The sequence below is a fragment of the Sminthopsis crassicaudata genome, chromosome 5, assembly GCF_048593235.1.
Source record: "Sminthopsis crassicaudata isolate SCR6 chromosome 5, ASM4859323v1, whole genome shotgun sequence".
Classification (NCBI taxonomy): Eukaryota; Metazoa; Chordata; class Mammalia; order Dasyuromorphia; family Dasyuridae; genus Sminthopsis; species Sminthopsis crassicaudata.
In genome coordinates this window covers 253,009,219-253,028,531 of record NC_133621.1, presented here as the reverse complement: position 1 = coordinate 253,028,531, position 19,313 = coordinate 253,009,219, and the positions used below count along the sequence as shown (strand labels likewise).

General features: G+C 31.8%; 1 protein-coding gene across 1 annotated transcript in view; it reads right to left on the bottom strand.

Annotated features, from left to right (window-relative positions):
* Positions 1–19,313, bottom strand: part of NAV3 (neuron navigator 3) — a 490,821-nt gene that overhangs the window by 37,972 nt on the left and 433,536 nt on the right. The window contains 4 exon segments of the mRNA XM_074270837.1: positions 1,680–1,821; positions 1,824–1,851; positions 3,353–3,474; positions 5,417–5,528. Of these exon segments, the coding sequence (XP_074126938.1) occupies positions 1,680–1,821; positions 1,824–1,851; positions 3,353–3,474; positions 5,417–5,528 (404 nt within the window).

Genomic DNA, 19,313 nt, shown 5'->3' with positions numbered 1-19,313 from the left:
TTTATACTTTTATTTACTGGAGAGAAGGGGAAATGGCCTAGAATTTAAATTATCATTGGAGAAATTATCTCTATCAATACATATTGGCTTCTCATCTGTAATTTTTTTTTTTTTTGAGGGGGGTTGTGATTTCATTGAGTTACAAGAGTTACAAGTAAGGAACCTGTTCTTCAAACACAGATTAGCACCAGTCTAGTAATTTTTATTTTTAGCAAGTTGAAAGTGGCAATGAAAAGATTTGAGTCTACATCTCTTAACTCCCAAGTCAATTCTTACCATGTCACAATATCTACAATTCATTTATATGATTAATCTGCAATAATAAATACTTCTATTTACATAGCAATTCCCTTTTCATAAATACTTTTCCCTTAGAAACCTTGAAAAGTAAGTAGGTCAAAAATAATTAATAGTAATTGGGACACTAATATATATCACAAAGAAGGCAAACAGGGTGATAAGGCATTTGAAAACATACCCTATGAAGATCACTTGAAAGAAATGGGGATAGTACTTGGAGAATAATACTTGGAGAAGAGATGAGCTTAGTGGAGAAACAACCACTGTTTTAAAATGTGGATGTGGATTTGTGGATTGAGAATTTAATTTGTTTTGCTTGGCCTCTGAGACAATAATTTAAACTAATGAGTGTCAGTTACGGGGACCTAAATTTTGACCCGATATTGGGGAAAATGTTCAATCAGAAAAAACTGAAAATGGAATGAGTTGCCTGGGGAAGGTAATGATCTTCCAAACATTGAAAATCTTTAATCATGGTATGGATGGTCATTTGTCAAGAATGTTATAGAGGTCAATCAATAAATTGATAATCAGTTAATAAGTTCCAACTATGTGCCAGCTATTGTACTAGACAATAGAAGTACAATGAGAGAAAATGAAGCCATGCATGCCCTTGATAGATTCATATTCTATCAGAGGAAAACATTAGATTTTATTATTTTTTTCTTTGAGGTCCTTTGCAACTCTATGATATTATTTCTCCCATCTTACATATAAAAAAGTCTCAGAGTCTTGGCTTTTGGAGGGGTTGGGGGTCATTTATCAAGTAAGTGATAAAGTTATAATTCAAAAATAAGTCTTCTATTTCACATGAGGCTTAGTAAATTTTTCACTAGCAGATTGCCTCCCTACAATATACTAAAAGATATTTCATTTCTGGAAAACATGCAAATGATTCTCAGGAAAGAAAAAAAAAATAAAACAAAACATTTTTCAGGCTTGCTTTTGGGCTATGTACAGTGTCATGCACCACACTCCTTTTACCGGGATCTGTGCTTGTAGATGACATGGCCATTTTGTCGTTTCTTTGGTGCCCACACAAGAGATGACCTTCATCCATGTACAATTAGACAGACAGAGACAAATGCAAATAGAAAGAAGCAAAGATTGGTTTAAAGGGGGGGAAATGGAGAAATACAGGGAGACAATTCATTTCCATTATATGAAAGAAAAGTATGTAATATCATATGTGGGAAGAGAATAGATGAAAATATGTCCAAAAATGGGGATTGCTATACTAGAAAATTTAGGCTGACTCATGTTTAATTTAAGATGTGGAATTAAAAAATAGAAATAGAAGAGGGCTCAGTCCAAAGTCCAGTACCTCATTTTGCTGATTTTATTCCCCCAATCAGCAGCCTATCTAGAATATGACTTACACAGAATCTGATTGTGAAGGCTTCATGGATACTGACCCACAGTCACCAGAGTTATGGGGCAGCTTCGGTGATGATGGAAGAGATGAATCAGTCAGTTCTTCTATGTCAGAATGTGAGGAAGGGGGCTTGGTAGATTTTTTCTTCCAAAGGCTTGTTTGAAAGAGCTCCTCAGCTGAAAGAAAGAGAAACATAAGCTTTCTCCTTTTCTGTATATAATGAAAAAGTGTTTTTTTGTTGCTGTTTTAAGAAGTTAGTTTGCAGATGCCATCCTAGCCACTGCCTGGGGTCAGTATTTAGAAGCAGAGAATTAACATATGCAACATGGTATCTCTAATACTGATATTGTGTATTGCCTTTAAAAAATATTAATCCAGCACAGTGCAGACATAAAGGATTTTCAGACAAGGGCAGAATGAGCATCATGGCTGTCATAGCATTCATTTAAAACCAAGCACCTTTGACCATGGCTTCTTCATGGTACTTGGTTTTAAATTATCTCGTCACTACAAAAATATCAGCCATTGCTGATATTGTCAATTTAAAAGGCTTAATAAAATCAAATCACCTTGCTTTCTATTAAATGCCATTTTCTATTCAAATTTTAAATTCCCAACGTATTCAAAAAGAAAATTGATATCCCCTATGGTTTTATTCAGAGGTGACTATATTACCTCTCTTTATAGATCGAGATTGAAATGAAAAAGACACAAAGAAAAGACATACACGATAATCTCTTTTTTAAAGGGTATAAAAGCCTACTGCCAAAATGAATAGCAATCATGCCAAGATAGGGTTTTTTTAAATAAATGCATGCCAAATTGTCCATGGTTTATATTCACCTCACTTCCTCTAGAGTTCACCTTGCAGAAACATGAAAGAGTGTGGAATTACAAATCAAGGGAATGAAGGCTGATCAGTATTTAAAAATATTACCTGCATAAACATTTTTTTAAAACAAAAAAGATATATCTTTCATTATTTAAAAGAAAACATTCCAATAAGATCCTGTGATACGTATGTGTTTGATTTCATCAAAAAAGTTTCACTTAGGTAACCACTCTGTTCACCAGTGGCTTGTGTCTTTTTTAAGGGAACTCCTCAGTTTGATGCTTCAAAGTATTATGCACTGGAACTATTCCTGATAAGTGGAATTACACTGAATGTATTACTATTTGTCCTCTGATAGCTATGTTTTTTTCTTTTTTTTTCCCTCTTCTTTCTTCCTTCCTTCCATATGAAGCAAATTGACTATCCCTATAACTTTTACTTGGTGAATATAGTCAGATGATAATGTGACATATTACCTTTGCATGGAGTGGGAGAGAGTTGATCATTCTATACTTTGGAATTCCCCTACTCCACCCCATTCCATAGAATGTAAGTTCCTTGAAAGAAGGGATTGTTTCTCTCTTCTCTCCTTCTTATTATAAACATTTACTCTAATCCCTGGTATATAGCAGGCACTCAAATATTTGCTGATTGATTTTTGGTGTAGATGAAGAGGCCTCATTTCATTTTAACCAGGCCATATTGATATATGGTCACTGAATTAGTAATAAATGGAGTTTGACTCTTAAGGTTACAGTTGAATTCCAATACATCATCAAGTTTTCCTAATGTTGGAAACATAGTCAATATATAAATTATGAGGCAAATTGATCATAAGAACTAACCCAGTTTTTCTTTTTCTTTTTCTTAGAGTCAGCATCATTACCACTCCCAATACTGGAATGGCTTGTAGCACTGTTTATACTGGACACACTTTCTGAGGAATGCTGCCTTCTAATGCGGAGATCTAAAAGAAAAATGAAAGAAGAGGGGAGTAGTGGGAAAAATATGGAGACACAAAGGAACAGATTGTGGTGGAAAGGCAAAAGGGAAGAAGTAGAGAAGAAAGACAGAGAGAGATCAATGAATATTTCTTGCCATTTAGACATTAATGATAATTTCTTTTCTTATTATTATGTAAAGGCTTACTTTGTTTTGTACATTTTCTTTTAGTTTAGTTTATTTTTACTAACCAATCATATAGAATAGAGACTAAACTAGGGATTTGAAGGATTATTTTAGTACTGCTTGATGGCTAATGATAACAGGTACAATCAGTCATCAAACCTTGATTAAAGGCTTATTATCTTCCAAACCCTAGTAATTGATCTCTGATTTCTTTTTTTAGTATATAGGAAAGTGTCAGGTAAAAAAAAAATAAAACAAAAAAACCCTTTTATTTATTTATGGTAATTATATTGAAACTTATAGGTCACAAAGTTGTCTTGAGTCTAGCTAAGCTGTGGATTATGACCTATAACTGAATGTGGAGATTGCAAAATTATGATTTATTATCAGTAAATGTTGTATACTTACTTATGTATATATTTTATTTTTATGATATGCCTTGGGAAGAAGGGAATCACAACTAGAAAAATTAAGAAGCCCTGGCCTAGATTATTAAAGATAAGTAGCATTTTTATTTTTACATATTACATTATAACAGGACACATTAAAAAGATGCTTGATATACTCAATAAAATAAAAACCATCATCTGTAAGCCCATGTCAGAGATTCATTTGATACCTAGTCCTTGATATTTAAATGGAAGCATGTGTGATCAGTAAGTCAAACATGGTCACTTAAAGCCAATTTCAATTTAAATTTATGAAGCTATATCTACCTGACCATTGAAATAGCCTATTGGTAGGCAAACAATTCACTCATTTTTTTTCGGTTGTTAATCAGTACAACAGGTATTTAAAATCAATATGGTATACATATTTTTACTATTCATTAGGTGACCTGTTCATCCTTATAATACTGAGACATGATCAAAGTACTCGAAGAAACAGGAAAGATAAGAGATAGAACTTTGGTTTGGTCTAAATCCCAACAATCCCTCCTTTAACTATTGGAACTAAATTAATTTCTTCCCTTTCAACCTCTTATGGAATTGTAGTTTTTATTTCCAGATCTGATTGATATATTGGACTACCTGTTGCCCAAGAATAAAGAAATCCTTCACTGAGTTCTATTTCCAATAACTTGTGTTGTAGTAGAGAAAGGATTAAGATTTCATAAATCCCTCCTGGATCCCATTTAAAACTTCAAGATTTAGAACAAAAGCCACTTTATTATAGCACTAAAAATATACTTATGACATAACAATTTCCCATAAAGCATATCATTTTTCCCTGAAAAAAGTTGCTAAATATTAAACAGTTATAATACCATAGGACTAATTTATTCTGTAGTTTAAAGGTACATCTTTAATAGTGGATGCATCCTAAACAAGCTGAATATAAGGAATGTTGAATGTTATTTTAAGGGTACCAATTAAACCAGTTATTTAATTATATAAAGTAAATTATTTTGTGAGAAAGATGTCTGCTTTTTTATCTCAATCATTTCTATATGGAAGCTCATATGTTGTATTAGGCTACTTTAAAGTGTTGCACAATGTAACAAAAAAAACACAAAACAAAACAAAACCAACAACAGTAAATATTCAGTGCAAAAACATGTCAATCACAGAATATTTTTCTTTAAAAAGGTAGTATTTATAGGTATAGATTTAACTATAACATTATTCTCAAGCAATCATTGTGATATTAAGGTGTCCTTAAATTCATGAAAATATCATCACCTCCTTAATTTTCAGCATCAGCTAAGATTTCCATATTCGTAAAATGATAAAGTTACCATTTTTATAAGAAACCAGGAATAATATTTGGAGGAAACATACCTTTGGGGGGATTATCAGGGCCATTAAGTGCTCCTTGAATGGCGGCCTGTGCAGCAGAATTCTGAGCTTTCAACATTTCTATGGTTTCCCTTAATTCAATAAGTTCAGACTCCTATAGACCAAAGAAAGGACAATCATGAGCACTTAAACATTAGAGTGATTTCATAAGGATGAATTGTTAATCAACTACAATGAGCCAGCACTCCAGGAGCTGTCAAGATATGTAGACAAAATTCAAACTAATACCTGCCTTCAAGAACCTTGCACACTGTGTATGTGGGTTTTCATAAAGCTCTATCAAATGGATTTACTTTTTTTGCTAATTTCTAAGAATACTGTATTATGTATTATAGATATTATATGAAATAAATATCCAATTACTATTCACAGAATATTACTAAACTGTGCCTGCAAAAATTTTGACCCAGCTATAACATTACTAGGGCTATTGATTAAAGTAATCAAAGAAAGAGGAAAATGACTCATTTTTTTTTTTACAATAGCCAAAAGGTAGAATTTTATAGGCTGCCTTCCTTCTAGAAAATGTTTATCAAAAAAGTCATATATGAATATAATTAATTGTCCCATAAAAATGCCAAAAAGAGAATTTCAGAGGAAAGTAGAAAGAATTTAGGGTTAGCAAAACTAATAAAACAATCTGTATAATAATAAAATTATGAAGAAAAAATAACTTTGAAATCTTTAGAACTCATTAATGCAATGATGAACCATGAGTTTTAAAAACTGAAGATGAAATATTTCACTCACCTCCTTACAGAGGGGTTATGAACTTCAAATCTACACAGAAACAAACATTTTTGTTTGTTTAACTAATATGGGAATTTATCTTACTAGACTATTATAGCTATGAAGGACTATTCTTTATTTACTGAAGATATGTTAATGAAAGGACATTAAATATGAAAAATAAATTAAAAAGTGAGTCATAGATGCTCATCTTAATTCCATTTGTTTTCATCAAACCACACTCAATCAAAAGGTAGGCTTTGAGTGTTTTTTGATATTTAAAATGCCCAAATAACAGTTTGTATTGTATACAGAACCAGAGTTTAGGAAAGAAACCAGGATTGGATAAAAAAAATTGGAAGCCACCTGCAAAGTTACAAAAATTAAATCTATAGAGTTGATGAGGTCATCAACTGAGACAGTGTAGAGAGCAAAGGGACCAGGATAGAGATTTTGGGAACTGATTTTTAGGGATGTTGGTATAGATGAATCCAAGAAAGGTATCAGAGAAGGAATAGTCAGTTAGAATGGAAGAAAATCAAGAGGTAAGTTTAACAATTTATCACACACACATACACACACACACACACACACACACACCCAACACAAATACAACAAATACACATTCTATGCTTTTAAAAAAATCAACTGCCCAGACTATTTGATTAGGGAGAGTGATTTGAATGATGATAGAAAGAATGGTCAGAGAAGTCAAAAAAACAAAACAAAACAAAATAATGCTATAATTTGACTCAGTATTTAAAAAAAATGTCAACAGCATTTCATTTTGGGGAAAGTATTAAAAAATAATCTGTACAATGTTTTAAGCAAATTTGCATTAAAAATTTACCAGGACTTAAAATGTTAATTCTGAAGGTAAACAAAAGGATTTCAAATATGACATATTTCAACTTTAGTTTTTAACACTCAGGCTGGAATGTAGATTGAATTTTAATTAAAATGTGGTTTATCTTCTTGGGTTAAAAAATTCTTCTCTATACAATGAAGATTAGAACTAATAAAGAACTTTAGATTCAGCAATAAAGGGAGAGAGAGAATGAGAAAATCTCTCTTAAACTTTCACATTTCTCTTTTAGTAACAGTTTTAATATTTTTCTAAAAATGTGAATAACCATTGAAATAAATTAGTTCTGTAAAGGTTAATGATTTTATTATTGAAATAAGTAATTATTTATTTTGGGGGGTAGGAGGCTAGGAGTAGGTCCGGGCCTGTATTTTCCCTTGTACAGGGAACTATCAGTGAGGATATTTCCTCTGCCAATGTAGATCAACAACTGCTCTGTCAATTATAATCCTAGAGTTTCTGGAGAGATTAGTTGTTTCTCATTCCCTCTTAAAAAGGATCAATGAGTAGTGAAATACATTCATTATGTTTCAGAGGCAGGATTTGAATCCAGGTCTTTCTGGAATCTAAGTCTTATACATCACTGGACTTCTATATTATTATACTAGAATAACTTGTTTAAAGGGGAGAAATGTCATGAATTTTTAACAATCAAGTTCTACATTACCATGTGGACTTTTATAAGCAAGTACATTTGCAAATCTACAACATGTTAGAATTTCTATTGTATTTATTGTTCATAGAATACTTTAAAGGCTCAATTAGGGAATCACATTAAGTGACAACCATGTTACAGACATTGTGCTAGGCCCTGGGGATACAGAAATAATCTGAATATTTAAAAAACTTGAATTCTATCAGAGGAGAAAACAAGAACATACATAAAATAACATACAAAATTATGAATTAATTTGGTGGTTGATTTGACTGTACTGCAGCTATATGAATCTAGAAGTCAACCTTTTCAAGTCAAGCTAGGTAGCTTAGTAGAACAACAGATCTGGAGTCAGGAAGACATGAGTTAAAATTTAGGCTCAGACACTTACTAGTTATGTAACTTTGGGCAAGTCACTTAGCCTGTTTAATATGAGTGAGTCTCTACATTCAGTCTCCATAGTTTTCTCTCTGCATGTGAATGGCACTTTCTATACAAGTCTATTAGGATTAGCTTGAGAAGAGCCAGGTCTATCAAAGTTAATCATCATATATTCTTGTTTCTGTTCTGGTTCTCCTATTCTCCTGGTTCTGCTCACTTTACTCAGCATCAGTTTATGTAAGTCTTTTCAGGCTTTTCTGAAATTACCCTGTTCATAATTTCTTATAAAACAGTAATTGCCTTTATATACTATAACTTATTCAGCTATTCCCCAAATGATGGGCATCCACTCAGTTTCCAATTCCTTGCCACTACATAAAGGGCTGCCACAAACATTTTTGCACATGTGGGTCCTTTTCCTTTATTGCCCTTCATTATCAGAGGACCATAATGTCAGAGAAGTGATGCCATGATATTCAAATGAATTGAATTTAAGTAAGGATTAGCTGTGCAAAGTCACCTACATCACTTTTTCCTTCAGATCTATCTAGACCCATATAATACATCTAAAATGAATCCCATGAATAACATAAAAATGCAAATGAAAGATCATGGAGAACTTGGATGAACGTGGAGAACAATGATATATAGTAATACTGCAAGAATAAAGAAAGCACAAGTTGTCCTTGTTTTCAAAAAAGGGAAGAGAAGAGAATGTACTGATAAGCCAAGGAGTATGAGAATTTTTTTTTACTTTTTATTTTTAATTTTTAATAGTTTTTATTTACCAGATATATGCATGGGTAATTTTACAACATTGACAATTGCCAAACCTTTTGTTCTAATTTTTTCCCTCCTTCCCCTCCCCCTCAGATGGCAGGTTGACCAATACATGTTAAATATGTTAAAGTGTAAATTAAATATGATATATGTATACATGTCCAAATGTTGTACAAAAAGAATCCGACTAGTATGAGAAATTTCTAACAAGATTCTAGAATTAAAAAGAGGCAGAATAAAACAACTTGTTTCTATAAGCTACAATGTATAACCCATGGAATATAACAAATTTCTGGAAAAAAAATTATAGGATTCCAGACTTAAAGAGAGGCAGAATATCCTGTGTAACAGGAGACACAGAGCACTAGTTACTAAATCTGTGAAAGAGGGTTCAAGTCCTATGTCTGCCACATAATAGCAATAATAATAATCATGGCTAGGCAACTGGATGCTCCCAGAAACAATCTAATGTAATAACCTTCATACTTTCTTCACTTAGAATTCCCTACACTACTGAAATTATAAGTCCAGGACAAACAAACCAACAAAAAAGGAAATTAATAAACAAATACTAAAGAGATGTTAAGTGAAAATTTTATAAGGGAAATATTGATCATGAGGAATAAGCACAGTTTCATCAATAATACATTATGCCAGATTGATTAACTTTTCCTTCTTTGAAAGGAATATTAAATTGATGGACCAGATTAATACTACAGATATAGTCTACTTAGATTTTAGTGGAACATTTTCTAAATATTTCATTCTCTTCTTATGGGAAAGGGAGAAATGCCTGTCAGGCAACAGTATAACTGGGTAGCTTCAAAGTTGGCTAAATTATCAAATTCAAAGAGTACTCATAAAAGCTTTGTTGAGAGTTTGAAAGGTAGTGAGCAGTACTTACTACATAGTAAACAATATGAGTTCTGTGACTAACCATCTAGGCTAGAAGGTATTAAACTGGGGAAGCAGCTACAAAGAACATGACATTTTTTTCTTTCATTTCTGTCTTTAATAACTGTTTACAATTGGTCTGACTTTTAGGAGGAAACTATTTCACATTGTTTAAAACTTCAGAACCTTTCCTCATGCAATCAAAGAAATTTTGGAAAATAAAAGGGAGAAAGCAGTCATACTTATCTGTTAACAGAAAGTCATTTAATTTTTTTTTTTTTTTTTTTTTTTTTTTTTTTTGCTGAGGCAATTGAGGTTAAGTTACTTGCCTAGCACACAGCTAGTGACACAGCTAGGAAGTGCTAAGTGTCTGAGATCAGATTTAAACTCAAGTCTTCCTGACTTCAGAGCTGGTGCTCTATCCATTGTGCTACCTACCCCCCCGGGAAGGTTATTTTTTCTCTAGTTGATTCATATAATAATAATAATAATAATAATAATAATAATGATAATAATAATAATAATAATAAAAATTATTCCACCAAGTCCTGATCCAAGTTCCTGACAAGACCAACCTTGCATATTTTACATATCTTAAAATGTGATGGTCTTCTGAACTTTGTTTTCTAAGTATCCATTGACTAATACAATCATATTAGTCTTGAATGTTAGAAATAATATTTTGCCAAAGCTGCAATAGGGATATCAGAATTGGCTACACTTTCCATTCAGTCTTTTTTCTTTACTCAAAGACAATTGCCTGAATGAAGAAATTTACCCCAGTCAGACTGACTTATTTTTTGGGAGAATCATAATGCTAAATGGTAGTCACTTGGCTTGATTTAGAGGAATTTTGCTTATGTCTCTAACCATCAGACCAACATTATTTATTGTATTCTATCCCTGTCTTTGAGATAAATACTTCTAGATCAAGTTGAAACATGGGCATTTCTTACTAGGATTTATTTTGAGAAAAAAATTGCTATATGATCACACATATTACTGGAAAAGAGAGATTGTGGAAAATGAGAAAATCATGGATTAAAGATGTCTCCTTAGAGGCAACATGGTAACCTGGATGTGGACTAGACTTGGAGCCATTAGGATCTAACCTTGAATCCACTTCCAGCATTTACTAGCTGTGTAACCAAAGACAATTCGCTTGCCTTTTTTCCCTAGGGATTTGTTTACTTTTCTGTCTAATGGGTATACTAGATTAATACTAGAATTATTTAAAATAATTGTTATGAGTTATTGTGAGGAAGTAATTTTGTAAATTTAAGGAGCAATATGAGTTATAATGAGCTAATTCCATGAGAGAGAGTATTCCCATCTGGGAGATTCATATATGCATGAAATTACAGGTCTAGCCTATATCCAATCCCTGATTCCATAATGAATCTTTAGGATCACTAATTTATACCAACAGATTATAACCAAAAGTCATGCCTCCCCTTTCTCTTCTGGACAATCAGAGAAATGGCTATTATAGAATATCATATGTAGAGAAGAAGAAAATAATTAGTTCAGTTTATAGTGAAGAAGAATTCTATCAAAAATATTCATGTGAAGTTATCTAGACTCTGCCTGAAGATATTTAATGGTGGAGATTTTATTGTCTACTAAAGAAGTACATTTCACATTCAGATACCCCTATTAGAAAATTTCCTTTCTCCCTCCTTCATTCTTTCTTTCCTTCCTTTTTCTAAAATCTAAATCTGCCTCTTTGTACCTTCCATCCATTGCTCCTTCTTATGATGCCTAGCCAATCAGAACAAATTCAAATCATTTTTCATAGGACAATCACTTAAATGCTCAAAGACAGCTTATTGTATGCACCTTTTCTCCAGGCTCAACATTCTTAGTTCCATCAATCAGTTCTTGGAGTGAAATATTCTCTAACTCAAAATGTTACTCTGTTGTCTATTTGCTACTTCCCTTACCAAATAAATAAAACCTTAATTAGCCTTTGATTCCATCAACAAGATTGTATGTTTCTAAATATATCATCTCATTATGGATCTCAGATTATTAGTGCTTATTCAAAACCTGCTTTATTATACTATTGCTAACATCAAAATGAGAAGAAGAAACTGCAGTCCTAAAGAATCTAATCAACAAGAGACCACCATTAACTATTATTGTGGAAATGCACTTAAGACATGTCCTCAAGTAGTATAAAAATCAGGAAGACACACATCATCACACAATGTTGCTGTTGATATGATTTTATTATCTCTACCTGGAAATGACATAAATAAATGAATCTAACAGATAATTATTGACAAAGAGAAAAATTCAGCAGCAAATATAGTGAATTTAGAATGATTTGGGAGGGAATATCTTGAGGACAGAAGCTGTTTCATATTTATCTTTTTATCCCCAATGTGTAGCACAGAGGAGATCCTTAATAAATGTCGACATTGTAATGAATTACATTAAATAATCCCACTGAATAAATAAATCAATTTAATTTTATCTATTCCAGATTTTGATTACCACCCTTATTTTGGCAGACTGATTAAAATACTCTACAAGATTTCCACTGAATTTGAAGAATAGTCATGTTGGTCCATGAGTAAAGATCTGCCTATTAAACTTCAAATTAAAAGCACATTTGTACGAGCAGGACCAGGAGATCATTATATACTTCAACAACAATACTATATGATGATCAATTCTGATGGACGTGGCCCTCTTCAACAATGAAATGAAACAAATCAGTTCCAATAGAACAATAATGAATTGAACCACCTACACCCAGTGAAAGAACTCAGGGAAATGAGTGTGAACCACTACATAGAATTCCCAATTCCTCTATATTTGTCCGCCTGCATTTTTGATTGCCTTCACAGGTTAATTGTATTCTTGGAAAAATATAATTCTTTATGTGCAGCAAAATAACTGTATGGACATGTATACATATATTGTATTTAACATATACTTTAACATATTTAACATGTATGGATCTACCTGCCATCTGGGGGAGGGGGTAGGAGGAAGGAGGGGAAAAAAAGTTGGAACAAAAGGTTTTGCAACTGTCAATGCTGAAAAATACCCATCTTGTAAATAAAAAGCTATAATAAAAAAAAGGAAAAAAAAAGCACTTCACTAAAAGTGCACTAGCATTGAGAAGAACACTGGGCACAATGGATGGAATTCTAGGCTTGGAGTTAGGCAATTATTGGTTGTTGTTGCTGATATGATTCTTTGTGACTTCATTTGACCTTTTCTTGAAAAAGACACTAGTTTGCTATTTCCTTCTCTAGCTTATTTTACAGATGAGGAGAATGAAGCAAATAGAGTTAAATGACTTGTTTGGTATCACACTACTAAGCAAGTATTAGAGAACACATTTGAACTCACAAAGAGGAGTTTTACTGACTCCAGGTGTCATACTGTATCCACTGAACCACTAGCTACTAGTCAATCACTTTACTTTTGTTTGACTCAGTTTGCTCATCTGTAAAATGAGGATAATAATGGCACATACCTCCCTCTCAGGATTATCATGATTATCAAATGAGATACTCTTATAGCTAAGAAAAAGAGACAGAGATTAAGTGATTTATGCATGGTCTGATGATAGAACTCATTTCTTCCTGACTCCAAGTCCAGTATTCTGTCCACTCCTCTACTTAATTATCAGAATGATCTTTCTTATGGCTAGATCTGTTTGTATAACTTGCTGCTCTGCTCACAAGTTTTTGATACTTGGATAAGATGGCAGAGAGAAGCTGGGAATTTGCCTGAATTATCCCCAGTCTCTTTCAGAAACAATGTTAAATCAAGATTTTAAAGACTTTTGAAGCAACAAAAAATATTTAAACAATTTCCTAACCTAAGATAACTTAGAACTTCAGGAAAGGACTGTTTCATTTGGATAAAAAGGAAGTGCAGCCCTGCCCTTGCAGTATCCAGGCAAACCAATGGGAAATTCAGCAACTGAGACTCCATAGTCCAGACTCAGCAACCTCATGATACAGCAGGCCATCTGTGAGGCTTCTATTCCGAGTACAATGGATGAGCTGCCAGCCCCAGGGACCTTGGCACAGAAAGCCAGTGACCAGTATCCTCTGTACTCAAGGAGTTATGAGCTCACTTTTAAAAAATAAGCAAAAAAAACCCCCAACTCTAACCATAGTCTAATCATACATAGAAAACTACTATAGTGACAGGGAAGACCAAAATACAAACTCAGAAGAGGAAAACAATGATAAAATGCCTATTTATGAAGCCTCAAAGAGGAGGATGAATTAGTCTCAAGCCCAAAAGTCCTCTTGGATTTTTAAGAAGGATTTTTAAAATCAATTAAGAGACTAAGAGCTACAGAAGAGAAATTGGGAAGAAGAATGACAGTTAAGTAGGAGATTTATGAAAAATTTTTAAAAGTCAATAGCTTAGAAAAGGAGCACAAAAATTTAGATGAAGAAAATAACTTCTTTAAAAAATAGAATTGACCAAATGAGGGAAGAACCCATTGGGAGCAAAATTTTTAAATATAGAATGGACCAAATAGGTTAAAAGAGCTAATTGAAGAAAATAATTCCTTAAAAAGTAGCATTGGCAAGTGAAAACTAACAACTGTGTGAGACATCAAGAATCAGTCAAACAAAATCAAAAGAATGAAAAAGTAAAAGAAAATGTAAAATGCCTCCTTGGGAAAAAACAAAACAAAACAAAACAAAACAAAAACAAACAAACAAACAAACAAACAAAAAACAAATAGCCTGAAAACAATCCTGGAGAGATAATTTAAGAACTATAGACTACTTGAAAGGCATGAGCAAAAAATTAAGTCTGGACTACTTCTTCCAAGAAATTATCAAGAACCAGAAGGCAAAATAGTTATTTTTTTCCTCCTGAAAGAGATTCCAAATGAAAACTCCAATGAATATTACAGCCAAATTCCAGAATTATCAGATAAAGGAGAAAATTCTCAAGTTGGCAGAAAGAAACAATTCAAATATCAAGGACCATAGTTAGGATTACATAGGAATTAACAGCAGGATGGAAATGAGTGAAGATTATTTAAATCTTACTCTCATTGACTTTGCCTGTAAGAGGAAATAACACATTCAGGTGGGTAAAGAAGTCTATCTTATCCTATAGGGAACTAGGAGGGAAAGGGGAAAAGAATAGGGAAGGGAGCAAAAAGAAGGGAGGACATATTGAGGGAGATAGTAGTCAAAAGAAAAAAAAAAAACTGGTGAGGAGAGACATGGTGAAAGACGAAAGAGAAATAACAATGAAAAAATAAAGAGGGAAATACATAGTGAATCATAACTGTTAATACGAATGTGATGAACTCTCCTATAAAACATAGAAGCAGATAGCAGAGTGAATTAAAAACTCAAATCCTATGATTGTTGTTTACAAGAAACAAATTTGAAAAAGAGAAACATACAGAGTAAAGATAAAAAAAAAAAAAAGTTGGAGCAGAATATATAATGGTTAAGCTGAAACCCTCCCAAAAAATAATCAGGGATAGAAATCCTGATTTTAGACAAAGAACATGCAAAAATAGATCTAATTAACAGAAATAAGGAAAGAAACTACATCTTGCTAAAAAAAAAAAAAAAAAAAAAAAAAAGATATCATAGATAATGAAGTAACATCAATACTAAACATATGTGACCCAAATGATATAGCATCCAAATTCTTAGACAAAGTTAAGTGAGTTATAGCAAAAAAGACAGAAAATCTATACTATTTTGAGATATCAACCTGCCCCCCTCTGAGAATGAAATAAATTTAACCACAAATTAAATAATAAAGAAATTAAGGAGGTGGGTGGAATTTTATAAAAGTTAGATATGATAGACCTCTAAAACTGAATGGGGAGAGAAAGGTATATTTATCTCAATGGTACAGAATATCAACATAAAAATGATCTTAAATATAAACTTCACAATCAAATGCAGAAATGCAGAAATATTGTTTACTTTTTAATTATCACACAATGAAAATTACATGTAAAGAAAGGCAATGATGAAAAGATATATTAAAATTAATTGGAAACAAAATAATTTTATCCTAAAGAACAAATCATAGAAATAAAAAAAATAATTTTATCAAAGAAAATAACAATAATGAGACAACATACTCAAATTTATAGGATGCAGACAAAACAGTACTTATAGGAAATTTTATATCTCTAAATATGTGATTGAAATCTATAGTCATGAAAAAATGCTCTAAATCACTTTTGATTAGAAAACTGGAAATGAATTGAGCATGTAATCAAAAAAGTTAGTAAAAAGAACAACTTTAAAATCCAAATTAAACATCAAATTAGAAATTCTGAAAATCACAGGACATATTAATAAAATTGAAAGTAAGAAAACTATTGAACTAATAAGTAAAACTAAGAGCTGGTTTTATGAAAAGAACCAATAAAAGAGATAAGCCTTTGTTTAATTTAATTAAAAAAAATAGATGACCAAATATCCAGTATCAAAAATGAAAAAGGCTAATTTACACCAATGAAAGAGAAGATAAAGCAATAATTAGAAATTATTTTGCACAACTCTGTGCCCAGAATCTGACAATCTAAGTGAAATTGATGTATATTCACAAACATATAAATTGCCAACATTAGCAGAAGAGAATATAAAATACTTAAATACACCTATTTCAGAAAAAAAAAGAAAGAAAGAAATTAAACAAACCATCAATAGATTCCCTATGAAAAAATCTCTAGGGCCATAATGGATTTAAAAGTGAATTCTACCACACATTTAAAGAACAATGTATTCCAATATAGACTATTTCTATAAATAGACAAAGAAAGAGTCTTATCAAATTCCTTTCATGACAGAAATATGATATTAATTACCTAAATCACGAAGGACCAAAACAGAGAAAGAAAATTATAAATCAATTTCCTTAATGAACAAATATTGATGCAAAGTTTTCAAATAAAATATCAGTAAGGACATTACAGAAATTAATTGCCAGGGTAATACTTATGCCCATGTGGGATTCATGGCAGTAATTCAGGGATGGTTCAATATTAAAAAAAAAAAACACAATTAGCATAATTGACCATATCAATAATAAATTCAACAAAAATCATGTTATTATTATCTTAATAGATGCAGAAAAATCTTTTGAAAAAATATAGCACTCCCTCCTGTTAAAAATACTAGAGAGCATGGGAATAAGCTTTCCTTAAAAAAAGTAGTATCTATCTAAAATTATCACAAACATTATAAAAGGATAAACTAGAAGCTTTCCAAATAAAATCAGGAGTGAAAAAATGATGCCTATTGTCACCATTATTGATATTCTTACCAATAGTGTTTTAGAAATTTTGACTTTATCAATAAAAGAAGATAAAAGAAATTGAATAGAATAGCCAATGAAGAGACAAAACTATATTATCTTATCCATACCTAGAGAAAGAACTGATTATATCTGAATATATATTAAGTCATTCTCTCTTTCTCTCACTACATCTCTTTAAAAAAAAAAAAACTTGAAGATTTTAACTTTCATTAGAGTAGGAAATACATGTTTTCTTTCATAACATGACTTTTATGGAAATGTTTTGCATAATTTCACACATGGTTTCTTAATTGTGGGTGGGGATAAGGGAGAGAACCTAGAACTCAAAACTTGTAAAAAGAAATGTTTTAAAAGTAACTGGAGAAAATATTAAATAAGTAAATCATCTGAATTTCTATATATTACCAACAAAGCTCAGCAATAAGATACAAATTCCATTTAAAGTATTCGTAGAAAATATGAAATATTTAGGTGCCTATCTTCCAAGATAAACCCAGGAACAATATGAATACAATTACAAAGCACTTTTCAGACAAAGTCAAATTAAAACAACGGGAAAACATATTAATTTTTGTGGGCATCCAAGGTAATTGTAAATAAAACTTCTATGCAAATTAATTTATTTATTCAGTACCATACCAATCAAACTATCAAAATTATTTTATACAGTTAGAAAATATAATAACACAATTTATTTGGAAGAACAAAAGGTTAAGAATGTCAAGTGAATTAATGGGGGAAAATGAAAAGAAAGGTAGTCTAGATATAACAGATCAACATATGATAAAATGGTAATGATCAAAAGTATTTGGTACTAGTTAAAAAATAGAGTAGTGAATAAGTGGAAATTTTTAGGTATGCAAAAACACAATAATAAATTAATATAATAATCTATTGTTAGATAAACCCAAAGTCTCCAGCTTCTAGGATAAAAAGTCATTATTTGATAAACACTGCTGGAAAAACTGGAAAACATTATGGCAAAAACTAGGAATAGATCAATATCTCAAACCATATGCCAAGATTAAAAACAAAATTTAGATAGAATGAATAATATTATAAATAAACAATGATAGCAAGGAATAGTTTACCTAGCAGATCTATGAGAAAGAAAGAATTTATGACCAATATTTTAAAGTGAAACAGAAGTTTTTATTCTTTTTGTAATTGAAAAAATCCTCATCTATCTGTGGGGAACAGACATTTTACAGCAGTTAAGATTACAATTGAATATTTTGCTTTTTAGGCAGGGGTGCTGTTGAAGGCCTACCTGTACTCTTACCTGTTCCTATTCAATAGAAAACTGATGCACCAATGTGGGTAGAACAGTGGCCCTTAACAAGTGATAAAATTCAGGCCTTAATAGATATAGTGCAAGAGCAACCTGACCAAGGACACTTACAACCTTCTCTAAATCCTTGGAATTCCCCTGTATTTTGTTGTAAAAAAGAAATCTGGAAAATGGAGGATATTGATTGATTAAAGAAAATTAAATGAACAGATGGAAACTATGGGAACTCTTCCGCCTGGACTTCCATTTCCTACTCAGTTGCCTAGAGAATGGTCTATTTGTATTATAGACATTAAGGCTTTTTTCTATTCTATCCCTCTAGATAAGGAGGATATGAAAAGATTTGCTTTTTCGGTACCCAGGATTAATTTAGCTGAGTTCTATAAAAGATATGAATGGACAGTTTTGCTACAGGGAATGAAAAAACAGCCCTACCATGTGTCAAATGTATGCTCCTGCTGCTGCTCTTACTCCAGTAAGAAAAGCATTTCTAAAAGTTATGTTGTTACATTACATGGATGATATCTTGCAATGTGCACCTGAGGAGCAAATGTTAGAAGCAAGTTTACAAAAGACCATAGAAACACTAAGGAACTACAACTTGCAAATAACTTCAGAAAAAATTCAAAGACATGCTCCTTTTCTATATTTAGGTTATGAAGAACATCCTAAGGCACTTACACTACAAAACTTTTAAGAACAGAGAAGTTGAACACCTTAAATGATTTTCAAAAATTAATAGGAGATATCCAATAGATGCGTCCAGTAATAGGCTTAACTACCAATACAACCAATAATGGTTGTAGATGACATTTTAAGGGGAGACATTGCTTTAAATTCACCACATAAGCTAACAAAAGAAGATCAAGAGGCTTTGAGAAAAGTTGAATTGGCTTTATCCAATGCTGTTGAAAGAGTTACTCAAAAACCCTTGAAAATATCGGTTTTTGCCACAAAAGAGGCACCTACAACAGTCCTTCATCAAGGAGACAAT